The sequence below is a fragment of the Pteropus medius genome, unplaced genomic scaffold (assembly GCF_902729225.1).
Source record: "Pteropus medius unplaced genomic scaffold, Ma_sr-lr_union100, whole genome shotgun sequence".
Taxonomy (NCBI): Eukaryota; Metazoa; Chordata; class Mammalia; order Chiroptera; family Pteropodidae; genus Pteropus; species Pteropus medius.
The window spans coordinates 6,659,529-6,674,914 of record NW_024342469.1 but is presented as its reverse complement, the minus strand read 5'-3'; the positions used below and the strand labels follow the sequence as shown (position 1 = coordinate 6,674,914).

The 15,386-nt window shown below is 41.8% G+C and overlaps 1 protein-coding gene and 1 non-coding gene across 7 annotated transcripts in view; both read left to right on the top strand.

The window, feature by feature from the left end:
• TNRC6B (trinucleotide repeat containing adaptor 6B) overlaps positions 1 to 15,386 on the top strand; it is a 204,143-nt gene that overhangs the window by 153,373 nt on the left and 35,384 nt on the right. For 4 of the 6 annotated variants that reach the window (XM_039863399.1, XM_039863396.1, XM_039863397.1 and 1 more), the window contains 5 exons: positions 2,607 to 2,948; positions 5,127 to 7,472; positions 9,376 to 9,534; positions 12,385 to 12,560; positions 15,094 to 15,168. In XM_039863399.1, coding sequence (XP_039719333.1) covers positions 2,607 to 2,948; positions 5,127 to 7,472; positions 9,376 to 9,534; positions 12,385 to 12,560; positions 15,094 to 15,168 — 3,098 coding nt within the window. The remainder of the gene's footprint in view (positions 1 to 2,606; positions 2,949 to 5,126; positions 7,473 to 9,375; positions 9,535 to 12,384; positions 12,561 to 15,093; positions 15,169 to 15,386) is intronic. The other 2 variants (XM_039863401.1, XM_039863400.1) reach the window with 1 other exon arrangement.
• LOC120603053 (5S ribosomal RNA) lies at positions 14,074 to 14,192 on the top strand. Its single transcript, XR_005652953.1, has one exon. It is a non-coding gene; the product is annotated as a 5S ribosomal RNA (ribosomal RNA).

Below are 15,386 nucleotides of genomic sequence, written 5' to 3'. Positions count from 1 at the left end.
TAAGATGAGAATGGTGCAAGATAAAGGCAATGGGGCAGACAAAAGGTAAATAAATGGTTTGGAGAGCAAATGAATGAAATTTAGAAAATAGGATACCCGGTATTTTTCACAATGTCTATTTCTCTTTGATACAGAGATCTTTTTAAGCCACAAGCTTCCCCCCCACCCCCGGAAAATAAAAAATTATGCCCTTATGTTGAGCAGCTCATTTAGAGATTTTCGCACTAAAGTTTACAAACCGTTAAGATTGAGAAGAGGTAAGAGAGGGCCTGAACAGGAATGTGTCCAGACTGAATCAGAGTTTCCCCCTCTTGTGTTATCGTCAGTGCTCTGAAGCACGACGCGGTATACATGCGGACCCTCACGTCCTAAGATTGGCCTCTGGGAAGCAGGTTGGATTGGGCCTCCTGCCTAATAGCTGCATTGCCCTCCAGTCAGTGTCTAGAGATCTCACTGACCTTTAAATGCTTAAAATTCTTGAATTCACAGAATGGTATAATACAAAAAAATAGAATAAGAACTCATTCATTCCTGAAGCACAGTTTGCAGCTAACATGCACTGCAGGCCTTTTCTGACTGTGCCCTGGAGTTTTGAACGACTCATCTCCCGATGGAGCGCCATCTTGGAAGGAATGTGGTCAAGACGTGGTCCCATTTTATAGCTTTATTATTTATGATCTGTTCTGCCTCTGATGCGATGTTGGGAGAATGCCCTGAGAAGCTTGTGCAGGGCATCTTGCACAATATCTAATACCTACCAGATTTCTTCGGTTGTGCTGTCAGTGTTGTAGTTAGTCAGACTGGTGTTCAGACCTCAGTCCAGTGGGCTGCTCTTACTACATCGTATTCTATTTTAGGGAAATGAGTCAAGGCATGTAATAGACCTGGTTAACTTTAAGTGAAGACTCTACCTCTCAGGAATATAGCTGCTTTCATCCTAAAAACCATTTGGGAAGAGTCCCCTCAGCCTTTGCCAGTTTCATGTTTATTCTCATGATCAGAGGGAAGGGGATGAGGAATGCTGTGTGCTATCGAATCCTGCAGGCAGAGATAGAAAATTATTCATTAAGTAAGTCATCTTTATTCATCCATTTATCATTTGGCTATTATAAGTCATGCAGAGGGTACTGTATTAAAAATATTAGACGATGACCAGTTTATTTTCGTAAGTCATGTATTTATTCTGCTCGTCAGATTATGGATCCCCAGACCTCCCCTGTGTACCAGGAGGCCCAGTACTGCCTCCTGGTGGGCTAAGGTTAGATCCAAGGTTGCCTTGAAGTTACTCCAGGCACCTCTTCTTTTTTCCTGTTACTCAGAATACTTGCCAATTAGTATTGGTCCAGTGGGTATAGATTGGGCCCCCTGATTTCTGATGATGTATCTCTCTTATCATAAAGGAGCCATCACTTTCCACCTCCACCCTACCATGAGCAACATGCTGGCCCAGCATCATTTCAGCAGTCAGAGCGGTATTGCCACCAGAGCTGGCCCTAACGTACTCTGGATGTCAGGGATTTTGGCCTCAGAATCATCCGAATTATCAGGCTCAATGATTGTTTCTGTAGTACTGCCAGCCTCTGTTTGCCAGGTAAATTTTCTCGGAAAGGGCGGCAGGCTTTTGGTAAGATGAGGCATGGGAGGTGCAGGTCCAGAGAACAGTCTCTGTAGGGTTGAGCTAGGGGGTCCTTGCCGGTTGTCATGCATGTCCCCACACTTCCTGTTTGCCATTGTAAAAATAAGCAAAAACATTAAATTATTTAAAGTCAATAGGAAATATCTACATTTAGGAAGTATCTACATTTTGAAATTTTTATTTTAAATAAAGAGTTTGGGGGAAAAACACAAGGTACACTTAAAGCTTTTTTGGACAAAAGCAAAAAGATTTATAATGTTTCTAATATTTACACACAGTGCCAAGCAAGAGTCTTTGAGTTCAAGTGGCTATTGAAACCAACAAGTTGATTTTGTGATTTTCTAGAATAAGGTTCCCTATAAGGGTCTACTCTGTGCCAGGCCTTAAGAAACAAGGATGAAAGATGTGCCTCAGCCTTTGTGGGACTTGTGGCTTAGTAAGGGAGAGGGACCTGTAAAAGGAAAATTTCAATATAATAGGGAAAATTTAGTGGTAAAGAAAAATGGGCAGTGTGTTCCAGGAGCATAAACGATGTGTGCTTAGTCTCCCTGGTCCAGGGCCTTCAGGAAAAGTTTGTCAGAGGTCGGTCTTTAAGAATGGGTGAGGGGAGAGAGCTTTGAACCTTTACTAAGGACTTTGCCTGAGGACCATATGTACCCCTAGACCTGCTAGGCAGCCCTTCAGGGAATTCCCCTATTGATTTAGGGAGTGAATAGGGAGAGATTGCTTCCCTCTCCCCCTTAGTCGATGGAATGTAATTACCATCTTTGAATCCTTGTCACCATCACTTTCCACCTCCACCCTACCTTCAGTAAACTGAAGATGCTGGGCAATTTGGAAAGATCATGTCCATCAAGAATGGGATGAAAGAAGGGTTGCCTTATTGCAATTGGTCCCATGTAAGCTTTCTTAAAAATAATCTTTAGAAAAATGTATTCGATTTCACAGGTGGTTTTCCAATCTCTTTCAGTGCCCGAAGTGACGAAACCAAGTTTAAGCCAACCAACGGCCGCCAGCCCAATTGGCAGCTCTCCATCGCCACCAGTCAATGGTGGCAACAATGCCAAAAGGGTGGCAGTGCCGAACGGACAACCGCCAAGCGCCGCCCGCTACATGCCTCGGGAGGTGCCGCCGCGATTCCGTTGCCAGCAGGACCACAAAGTGTTACTGAAACGTGGGCAGCCCCCTCCACCGTCCTGCATGCTCCTCGGAGGTGGGGCAGGGCCTCCTCCCTCCACAGCACCCGGAGCAAACCCAAACAACGCACAAGTGACAGGAACACTGCTGCAGAGTGAGAGTGGGACTGCACCAGGTGAGGAATTGGCGTCAGGGACTTGACTTCATGGCAGCTTCAGAGAGCGGGAACACGTCTTTTGTATTGCCTGGTGTAAAGTCCACAAAAACCATTAATTATATAGGCTGTTGGGGTTATTCGAAAGATGGCTGAAGATCCCAGTATGGAATGTGTATCAGCATTTCTCTTCTGAAACTGGGTTTTAGTTTCCATTGAGAGTGTGCTCTGGGCATGAGAGGCTGATGTAGCTGCTCTTTGCCATCCCTCTTTGGAGCCTTTTTTCCTTCTCAGACAAGAGCATTAGAGATTCAAGCCTCCATGGTTCAGCTGTCACCACAGTGTGTGCTCTGAGTATGATCAGAAGTGGGGCTAGTGCCGGGGCATGTTACAAATCTCAAATACTTGTGTTTGTGCTCCCGGAACACTAGGCATGTAGAGAGGATGGTCTTTTAGATTGCTATATAGGATACCATTCTATAGTCTTTTATTAGATTCTTTAAATCACTTAGGCGGGGGGCCTGGATTTTAAGCGTTATTGAAAAACTATAAATAGATACAAAGATCTTTCGTTAAAAGGTTCTACTAGAAGTTTCGAGACTTTTTTCAATAGGTAAATACTAAATCAGTTAACAGCGAAGAACGTCCAAATACTTTTTAGCTCATTGAGAGATTTTACCTTATTTCTTAAAATATTTTTTTTGAGGCTATATTAAATTTTAGAGCTTGAACACCATCCAGCGTTGGCAATGACAGTAAATTTTGGTGATCGTTAGTGACAGGGCTCTTTATTCTAGTCCTAAGTTTGAACACAAAATTGCCTAGAAAATTCTGTCACTCTCTGGTGTGTAGAGTAGGGGTCAAAAGAAACCTAGTTTGACAGGTTTCATGCAGAGATAAGCCCCATCCATGAGGCTTCCCTCTGTGGCCCTGCTTCCTGGCCCCTTGTAACCAGATGCAAAGTGAAATGTGTGAGGAGTGGTTGAGTCGAGCGTTTCTGCATCGATTCTCTCCAGGTCTGGATGCAGACATGAACTCAGTGCGTGTCAGAGTCTCCTGTTTACATTCTTAAAACCAAGGAGGCCCTGAATCCAAGAATTTGAGATTCTGTGCTTTTTTTTTTTTTTTAACATGGCTCTAATATTTTTTTCAACTTCATATTGACTTAAAGCTGCTTGGTTAAACGAGCTAAAGTAAATTTAGAAGAAATTATCAGGTTAAAAATATGTCATTTTTTTCTTACCAATTATGGTGAATTCCACCAAAATATATGTGCTGAGCCAGACTAATTCATCAGATTAAGTTCCTTGGTCATACAATCTGATTCATGCTTGTCTGCCCCTGGCGTGTAGCTGGGTGGGCATTCATCTTTCAGCAGATGCTTACTGAGCAGCAATGCACTGGCTACTGTGTGGAATTCAAACGTTAGCAAGATAGGGTCTCTGCCTAAAAGGCGCTAACAGGGAAGGGAAGACATGAACACAGTACTCGAGCACTGAGCAGAATGGCTCTGGATTATTTGGGGGCGATAGCTCAATAAAAGTTTCAGAAAAAAATGGCACTAGAACTAGACCTAGTAAAAGGGGCAAAGTTCAGCGAGGAAAAAACAGTGTCGATGTGGAATGGTGCCATGTGAGAAGGCACAAGTTGTGGAATGTCAAGTAGTGTGAAATATAGACATCTACACAGGAAACAGTGGAAGATGAAATTAGAAAAGTCGCTTGGCCCCAGGTTGTGGATCATCTTGATCAGACTCCAGCCCAAAGAGTTTAGCTTTATTTTTGTGCACTAAGGAACCGTCGAAGGCTTTCCATGCAGTGGTGATATAATCAAAGGTGTCCTGAAGAGAAATTGCTCCAGCTGGGAGTGTTTAGAGTAGACTGGAGATACAGAGCAAGTGCAGGGCGTTGTTGCATTGTCTCAAGATACAAGAGGGCCCTTCTTTGTCAATAAGAATGGCAGGGGGATAGCTTTGAGAGATGTTTTGGAGTTAGACTTAGCTAATACACCAACCAGGCAAGACAAAAGAGAAGAGACGACTAAGACAGGTGTAATACAGTTTACGAAGACAGGCAGCTGGATGGAGAAGCCAGTTTGTGTGGAAATGTGCTGAGCTCTCTTAGGGGAAGTTTGAACTTGAAATGTTAGTAGATAATGCATGAGTAGCTGCTGTGATTGATGAAACAATCTCTTTCGCAGAGTCAACCCTTGGAGGTGCTGCTGCTTCGAATTATGCAAATTCCACTTGGGGCCCGGGAGCCTCCTCCAACAACGGCGCCTCTCCCAACCCAGCTCACATCTGGGACAAGGTGATTGTAGACGAGTCTAACATGGAAGAGTGGCCTTGTATTGCCAGCAAAGACACTGAGTCTTCTTCTGAAAACACCACCGATAACAACAGTGCCTCGAACCCTGGCTCTGAAAAGAGCACTCTGCCAGGAAGCACCACTAGTAACAAAGGAAAAGGGGGCCAGTGCCAGTCTGCAAGTTCTGGGAACGAATGTAATCTTGGGGTCTGGAAATCTGACCCTAAGGCTAAATCTGTTCAATCTTCCAACTCTACTCCAGAGAGCAACAATGGACTAGGAAATTGGAGGAATGTGAGTGGTCAGGATAGAATTGGACCTGGCTCTGGCTTCAGCAACTTCAACCCAAATAGCAACCCATCTGCCTGGCCAGCGCTGGTCCAAGAAGGAAATTCTAGGAAAGGAGCATTGGAAACAGATACGAGTAATTCCAGTGCACAGGTTAGCACAGTCGGTCAGGCATCCAGGGAACAGCAGTCAAAGATGGAAAATGCGGGTGTTAATTTTGTTGTCTCTGGCAGAGAACAGGCTCAAATTCATAACACTGATGGACCAAAAAATGGAAACACTAACTCCTTGAACTTAAGTTCACCAAACCCCATGGAGAATAAGGGAATGCCCTTCGGAATGGGCTTGGGGAACGCCTCCAGGAGCACCGATGCCCCTTCACAAAGCACTGGAGATCGAAAGACTGGGAGTGTTGGATCTTGGGGTGCAGCTAGGGGGCCTTCTGGAACTGACACAGCCTCTGGACAAAGCAATTCTGGAAACAATGGGAACAATGGAAAGGATAGAGAGGACTCCTGGAAAGGAGCTTCCGTTCAGAAATCAACCGGGTCAAAAAATGACTCTTGGGACAACAATAACAGGTCTACGGGTGGGTCCTGGAACTTTGGCCCTCAGGACTCTAATGACAACAAATGGGGTGAAGGGAACAAAATGACATCTGGGGTCTCTCAGGGAGAATGGAAACAGCCGACTGGGTCTGACGAGTTGAAAATTGGAGAATGGAGTGGTCCAAACCAACCAAATTCTAGCACTGGAGCATGGGACAATCAAAAGGGCCACCCCCTCCCTGAAAACCAAGGCAATGCCCAGGCTCCCTGTTGGGGAAGATCTTCCAGCTCCACAGGAAGTGAAGTTGGAGGTCAAAGCACTGGAAGCAACCACAAAGCAGGAAGTAGTGACAGTCATAATTCTGGCCGTCGGTCGTACAGACCCACACATCCTGATTGTCAGGCTGTCTTGCAGACTCTTTTGAGCCGAACTGATTTGGACCCCAGGGTGCTCTCAAACACTGGCTGGGGCCAAACGCAAATCAAGCAGGACACAGTGTGGGATATTGAAGAGGTGCCAAGGCCCGAGGGGAAATCTGACAAAGGAACTGAGGGGTGGGAGAGCGCTGCCACACAGACCAAGAACTCAGGGGGCTGGGGAGACGCACCCAGCCAAAGCAATCAAATGAAGTCTGGATGGGGGGAGCTCTCAGCCTCTACAGAGTGGAAAGACCCCAAGAACACAGGAGGCTGGAATGACTATAAGAACAACTCTTCTAATTGGGGAGGAGGACGACCAGATGAAAAGACATCTTCCTCTTGGAATGAGAATTCCAGCAAGGATCAGGGGTGGGGAGGTGGACGCCAGCCCAATCAAGGATGGACTTCTGGAAAGAATAGTTGGGGAGAGGAAGTTGATCAAGCAAAAAATAGCAATTGGGAAAGTTCTGCAAGCAAACCTGTGTCCGGGTGGGGTGAAGGAGGGCAGAATGAAATCGGAACTTGGGGGAACGGTGGGAATGCAAGCCTAGCTTCCAAAGGCGGATGGGAAGATTGCAAAAGATCTCCAGCATGGACTGAGACAGGCAGACAGCCCAGTTCCTGGAATAAACAGCACCAACAGCAGCAGCAGCCGCAGCAGCCACCACCACCACAACCAGAGGCTTCTGGTTCATGGGGAGGCCCACCCCCACCACCTCCAGGCAATGGACGACCTTCCAACTCCAGCTGGAGCAGCGGGCCGCAGCCAGTAACCCCTAAGGATGAGGAACCTAGTGGTTGGGAAGAGCCATCCCCACAGTCGATTAGTCGGAAGATGGACATCGATGATGGCACTTCAGCTTGGGGAGACCCTAACAGTTATAATTACAAGAATGTGAACTTGTGGGATAAGAATTCCCAAGGGGGCCCAGCACCTCGAGAACCAAACCTGCCTACCCCGATGACCAGTAAATCAGCATCAGGTAAGCAGTGGCTTTTCTCGAAGGTTTTGATGAAAGAAAAATCCTTAACCAAGGCATTTTTTTAAAAGCTGCATTTATTCAACTGAGCTTTGTTCTGGGACCCTTTCCTACATTAGCAGAAGCTCTCTCTTTATAAAATGATAGTGATAACAGATGCTGGTAGCACATTTTAATGTTCTTTCTTGGCAAAAGGAAAAGATGGCATCCCTGTGTTAGTCTCTCAAAATTATTTTTTTGTAATTGTATTGGTCTGCAGAATCCAAAAGACTTATATCTTGCTAAACAAACTATGATCCAGATTTAAAAACAAAGAATTAAAATCGTAGCAGAAATAAAACTGATTTCCATTTTGGTTCTACCCGTGGACACATCCTCTGTGTTTCTCTTTCCCCAGCGAAGGGAAGTATTCTGTGGTGTTCTTGCAGAGGCCATCAGAATGCTGTAGCAAAGCTGGAATCTGGAAGATTTCGGTCACTTCCCAGAAACATGCAATGATCACCTTTGAAAGTGGAGTACTTTGTAAAAGAGATTGTTATCTTATGATAATCAGTTGTCCAGTATTAAATTTTTCTTCCCTCCTTATTCAAATAGGGAACATCATACTTGGTAAATTAAAAGTAGTGCTGGCGGTAGGTATTGCTCTCAGTTTGGCGTTGTGGACTTGAATGCCCCATAAAGCATGTAGTTCAGCAAACTAAGGGGATGCACTGTTCAAGGTTTTGTTTCGTTTTGTTTTTGTCGTTAAAATTAATCATAATATTCAGGCGTCTACTCCCAAAAGTAAACCTAGTATTCGGTGAATCCAGTTATGGCCACTCAAAAATGATAACTTTTAACTAGTTTTTATTTTCCCAAAAAATATTGAGAAGAATAAGGAAGGAAGTGAAGATTGTTCGTTAATTCCTTATCTAGAATAAAACCTGCTACCAGGTGAAAAAAACTGTATTCATATAGTCAGCCCTCTGGATCTGCAGGTTCCGTATCCACAGACTCAACCACGGATCAAAAATGTATGGAAAAAACAAAAATCCAGAATTACGTTGTTGCTGACGTATGCTATGTAGTTAGATTTACGATGGTTGCTTCTGTTCTGAACTTGTACAGACTTTTTTCTTGTCATTATTCTCAAAACAATACAGTACAACAACTATTTGCTAAGTATTTACATCGTGTTAGGTATTATAAGATGTACATAGGTTATATGCTAATACTGCAGCATTCTACAAAGGGACTAGATAGAGCATCCGTGGGTTTCGGCCCTGGAACCAGTCCCCTCTTGGATACTGAGAGCTGACTGTATGGTAAAAATCTTCAAACTATACAGAAAAGCAAAAGGGTAATACATAAAATAATCTTACCCTCTAGGGTCTCTTTCCCCACAGGTAATCTCTTAAGATTTTCAAAATTCAAAAATTCTGTTATAGAAAAATATATCTACCCTTTAAAATTTTTACACAGAAGGGATCGTAGTGCATACACTGTTATTCACCTTGCTTTTTTCCCTTATACTTAAAAACTTTCCATATTACCACATACCTTTTTGTCTTTTAATTGCTTTGTGTATGGTATTCTTTTTGTGGGTGACCCACCGCTGTTCTAACCAGTCTCTTTTTGATAGATACTTAGTTGCTTCCAAATGGTTTCTGACAGCGATTCAGTGGGCATTGCCGTACATGTAATTTCGTCTACTTTTATAAGTTTACCTGTGGTATAATCTCCTGGCGGTGGAATTACTGGGCCAAAAATGATAATGCCCAGTGCCCTCCATGAAGGTGGAACCCACTTATATTTCTCTAACAGAATACCGGGCCGCCTGTTCCTCCCACCTTCACTTCACTCCACTGGATAGTATGGCATTTCATTTAACAAGTCGTTCTTAGAGACACATTTCCTTTCTTTACAGTCTGGAGCAAAAGCACACCACCTGCTCCAGATAATGGCACTTCAGCTTGGGGTGAGCCAAACGAAAGCAGTCCTGGGTGGAGTGAAATGGATGACACAGGAGCCTCGACCACAGGCTGGGGGAGCGCACCTTCCAGCGCTGCAAATGCCATGAAACCCAGTAAGCATACAGCGTTATTTTCGAGGGATTCTCCGTTCATTTGGTAGTCAGACGTTTGGGGTAGGACTGTGTAGTCTTTAAACCATTGTTTCGATGAGATTCAGGACCTTGCACCTTTAATAAATGGTTAGTAGCAAATGGTGGTGGCTTGGAGTGGTGTATGTTAAAATGTTTACAGTGAACTAAAAGTCCTAGTTAATTTCGTTGATTTTATTTTAAGTTAGGTTTAGTATCTGGCCAGAATCGAAATTTTGATGTGGTGCCGGTAACTGAAATATTATTCACCAAATCTATTTTGCATTTCTACTCTTTTGTTAGTATAATTTAAGAGTTTCCTGGCTTTCAATATGGAACATGGTCTCTGCTGCCCAGTGTGACTTCATCCTTCGGTTCCTTCCTTTTCCCTTTGTCTCTCTTCTCGTCCATCCACCCACAAAGGAACATTTAAGGTTTCTTGAATCTGACAAAGATTTCTTCATTTGAGTTTTTAAACAAAGCACATCATACTTGTTTTTAATCGTTGAAAATATAAGCTATACTTGATCCAGCTGGCAATGTGTAGTCACAGTAATTTGCAAAACTTTATAAACTCATGCTTTGGAATGTCTCAGTGGATGTTCCTCAGTTGAAAAATACAGTTACTAGTGCCCATTTTCACTTGTTGGTAGTTTTCCTAAAAAGCATTTCAACATCTCTTTTCTACCACATTGCAGACTTAAGGAACTGTCTTTTGATTTTTAAAAAATGATCATACTGAATGCTCAAAATTTGAACAAGAATAAAAAATTCCATTGGCAAGTTCATTGTATGATATTTAGGGCCCTTATAGTGCCACATGAAAGAATATGATCCTCGCTACATTCTAGAAATTCACTCTAGAAATTCAGTCATAATAATGTGACTGCATTTTAAAAATTACGACTCTCCTCTACTTCATAGAAATAGCTTTATAAAGACTTTGATTGTCATTGTAAAATTGGTTGAATTGTCATGGGAAATACCATCCTGTAGACTTAAAATAGATCCAAAATCCTGTTTGGAAGACATGAACCAGACCCTGGAGCAAGGAGGAGCTTCAGCAGCACTTTCCTGGTTTTTACGTGTCTTCCCCAAGCTCAAAATCACCTTTCTTCCACCACAAAACCCTCACTTTTCTTCAGATTTTAAAAAATATTTTCTACTCTGCAGGATCCTCTATAGTTACAGCAACAGCTATAGTTACCCTTCCTCTGGGTAATTTGAATGTGGGGCTAGGTCATCGCTGCCTACCAGTTGATGCTGGTAGTTAACCTGTGGTCTTCTCTAGACTGCAATATCTTAACTCTGGTATGGGCTCCATGACTAAAAATTAGAGTTCTGTTTTTATCTTTTCTATCAGAAGATGTTTGTTAGAAATTTAGCTCTTTTCTCTAAAAGAAGGATTACGTGGATGTCTTTGTTTTTATAAACGGGTCACTATGTTATTATTTATGCTGGGTTTTTCATTCCTGTTGCTTGTCAGAGAATGGTATAAAGCCCATGCTTATGTAACAGTGAATAATCTCAAATGCAGAAGAAACAATTCTGGTTGTTATCAATGACATTTCGAACAGCAGGGAGAATAGCCCCCAAGCCCCGCCTCTTGCTGCCCAAGTGAAAGCCCTTCCTGTAAGGCTGAAATGAACCCTTTGGAGGGCCCATCAGGTTCATTCGGGCCATGCGAAGGGATGATGCCACAGTTAGAAGAAACCAACCGACTCGTGCCCTGTATACTTGTTGCTTGCCTTCTTGGCTGTCACTGGCCTGCTCTTAGGGGATGGCAGCAGTCAGTCATTCAGGGAAGAAGCACTTTTTTGGCTCTAGACTCTTCAGATGAAGCCGTCTAAATCAAATAACTACTCCTTCCATTATGTTCCGTCATTGGTGATGCAAAGGTTGGAGATTTCTAGGCAAGACGATGTTCTTATGTTCTTCCATCATTTTATAGTGTTATTACCACAACACATATCTTTCAATTCCATACAGTATTTTTAGAATGAAATTAAGGATTTATCCCAATCTCCAAATTAAAGATCTCTGTTTAGAAAGGGATATTGGTGAAATAGACGATGGGTACTGACATCCTACTTCCTCAAACATTAGAGCCCTCACCTCTGATTTCTCTGTTTTCCTTCCTCCTTTTCCCATGCTCTATCCTTCAGTTTCCCCCTCCTGTCTTTTAAAAACTATTGCTTTTACATTGCTTTTGCCTGGGATCTTTCTAGTATGGCACACATGTCAAACATATAAATCTAATAAGATTCAAATTTTTATGGCTGTCTGTGAATTTTTTCTTTCACCATAATATTGATGTTCAAAATCTAATAAAATTTTCTTTTTTCTTCCTTTTTTCATGTTTTCTCAACTTCACCCCAAATGAGGTAGATAGGTATTCTTTATCAAACCTGATTTTTGAACTGTCCATTATATAATAAAGTACACAACGTAGTTTAGGAAGGTAAACTAAGGACTACAGTAAAACATACTCATTAAGAGAAACAGGTTTCTCTTAATCGAGATGTAAAATTTCTTACAAGTCGTGATATGGGTTCAATTGTGGAATTTCCATCAACTTTGTATAAGAGAAAAATTATTGAGACAGAAGTCAGGAGGTCTTGATTTTGTGGTTTGTTAACTTACTCTGTATTCATTGAACCTTTAATGGGTTTCTATTTCCTGCTTTCTAAAGTATGAATAATACTTGCCTTGCCATATTAGATGGATTAGATAAAATTACAGTATACTAAAATGTGGTATTTACAAAGAATGATTATTGTGGTTATTGTTATATAAAACTATTGCATACAGTTGATTCATTCTTTTCTTAAAAAGATTCCAAATCTATGCAAGATGGCTGGGGGGAGAGTGACGGGCCAGTGACAGGAACTCGCCATCCCAGCTGGGAAGAGGAGGATGATGGAGGAGTCTGGAATACTGCCGGCTCTCAGGGAAGTGCTTCCTCCCACAACTCAGCAAGCTGGGGACAAGGAGGAAAGAAACAAATGAAGGTATTCCGCTTTAGAAATGTTTGAGCTTGCTTTTTCATTCTTAGAAGACAGAACTGAGAATTTTTATAATGGAAGGAGTAGAGCAGCTGGAGTCCCTGAGGTCCTAAGTAAGAGAGAAAAATATTTTCTTGGGAACAAATAACTGCTTCCTCTTTACTTCTCATTTTCCTTCCCCATGACTTTGAAACCACAAACTACAGAACTGTTGCTGTGGATAAAATGGAATTTTCAAAGATAGATTATTTTACTTTTAGTTTCCATATTATAATTATTCTTTGGAAGCTTTCAAAGCATACTTTATAAATGTTTTATGCTTTTGCGTTCTAAAGCCAAGGAAGTCCTTAGAGTAAATCCCCATGAATATGTAGAAGAGAAACCCAAGTAAGATGGCTTTTCCCGTGGTGATCCGCATGGCTGGTTTCTGTCTGATTCGGGAAATTCCAATGCCCAGAACCCTTCTCCTAACAAAAGGAAGTGCCAATGTGTAACTCTGCTGCAGCAACAAGGTGACTTATGTACATCCCATACCAGACTGAGCTTTAAATGTTTCACTTCCCATATCGCAGAACAGCTCGGTTTCTCGTTGGATTTGCATAGTTTGATGAGGACTTTGGTGTTCTGTCTAGAACAGCAGTCTTTGAACCTGAACCACTCTCTCAGCAGAAGCACTCTTTTTTCATCCCAGTCTTTTATTCCACAAATGGATGGAAATAAGAAATGGGCTGCCATATTCTTAATTTCAGCATGGGAGCCTTGTTGCCCTGTGAAATGCTTCACAGCTCATATTCTCCCAGGTCTCCAGATGTCATCTTAGAAGGTCTCTTCAGTTGGCTAAGGGCTGCGCCTTCATCCCCTCTGCCTATAGGATATTAATTTTGTTCAGGATATAGTAACTCTCTTTTATAGCATAAGAATACAGGTTGTTTCTATTAGACATTTTGTTTACGCAATCATTTACAGTTTTCCCTAAGGACTTTCATATTCTTAATTCTGGTCACAAAAGGAGTTATTCATCATTTTTTATGTGCTCATATTGTCTAATATGCCGTGGCTTTTTTTTTGCTGTCATTGTTTACAAATTAACAATAAGACCAAATTAAAAGACAGTTCAGAAGACAGCTGATTGAAAAGGAAGTGACCGAGTGAAAGGCACTAGCCCACTCAGGTAGCCGCCAAGATTTACTTACGTAATTGGGAGTTGCATGTTAATGCTCCGTGACTGATGATTGTGACCTTTCATATTGAGGATTTTTTTTTTTTGCGATCAGAAACAGTTAACATAAAATTTACTGTCTTAACCACTTTTAAGTGTACATTCAGTGACATTAAGTACATTACATTGTTGTGCTGCCATCACCATCTGTCCACAAAACTCTATCTTGCAAAACTGAAACTCTGTACCCATTAAACAGTGCCTATCAGTTCTGTCCTCCTTCCACTGAGGCTTTTTTTGACCTTGAAACATATAACTGAACTTCAGTGTACCTATTACTTTCGAGGATAATAAAATTGAGTCTACGGCCATGCCACCCTGAACAAGCCCGATCCCGTCTGATCTCGGAAGCTAAGCAGGGTCGGGCCTGGTTAGTACTTGGATGGGAGACCACCTAGGAAGACCAGGTGCTGTGGGTGTAAAAAATAAAAAAAAAAATAAGGGATTGTAAGCCGACAAGGTCCTTGCAATCTGTGAGGTCAACCAAGGGTCGCCTCGCCTAAAATAAAAATAATAATAATAAAATTGATATGACAGATATCATCAGAACACAAACAGGATTTTTTAACCACAGAATGCACAGTGCACGAAGCCCCATCACCCCCTGCCCTGACCAGGTCCCCATCATGGTTCTACCTGCTTTCTCTGTAGAAGTAAGCGTGGAGCTGATAATCGGTATCTGGTTCAGGGGAGAAACTAGTTCATCCCATTAAGAAACAAACAGAAACCCACATCTGCCTTAATTTGCAGTAAGGTCAGTCAGTGATGGTGTCTTCTGCTAGGCTTCTTTTCCACTGGGGACCCATGTCCTCTATACTGTGAAGCGGACAGATGAGTGCTACGTGGATGAGTTCCTCATCCTATCCACATGGAGAGTAATAACCAGTTCGAATAGGCTTCTTTCCAGATAACATGCACTAGCATCAAACTCTTTTTTTTTTTCCCCTCCTGATACCAACCAGCTTGGGTTACAAGTAGATACTAAAAGAGAAAGTACTGTCATGCAAACATTATAATTTAGAAGATCCAAGATCTGATATTGACCTATTTATAAGGTAAAAACACCAGCTGACTGTATGTTTTTCCAGTTACTTCTAATTTAGTGTGACAAAATAAGAATGAAAACATAGCTATAGCTAGGGCTTATTACTCCTTTAGACTAACAGATAAAATATCAAAATAATCCTAATTAAAGAGAGATAATTAGGTTTCAAAAAGATAAAGTCTTGGCTCTACATTTTCAGTCAGTACTTATGTAACTCAGATATGAAGACAAAATAAAATGATTTGGTTCTGAGGTTATGCGTTTCATTTCTGTAGTGCTCACTAAAAGGAGGAAACAATGATTCATGGATGAATCCTCTTGCCAAACAGTTTTCAAATATGGGATTGCTGGTAAGTTTTACTTTTTCATATGTGTAATGTATCCCAGCTTTTATGTTTTCTACAAATTTTAAGACCACTGCCACATATAGTACAAAATTACAGATTTAGAAGCTGGTTAAGCAATATTTCTGATTTGGATTAAACAATATTTTTTTTCTCTGTGTTCTGTTCATAACAAAGTACTCCAATATTTAAAGGTTATGGTTTTTTTTTTTTAATTTGTAGTC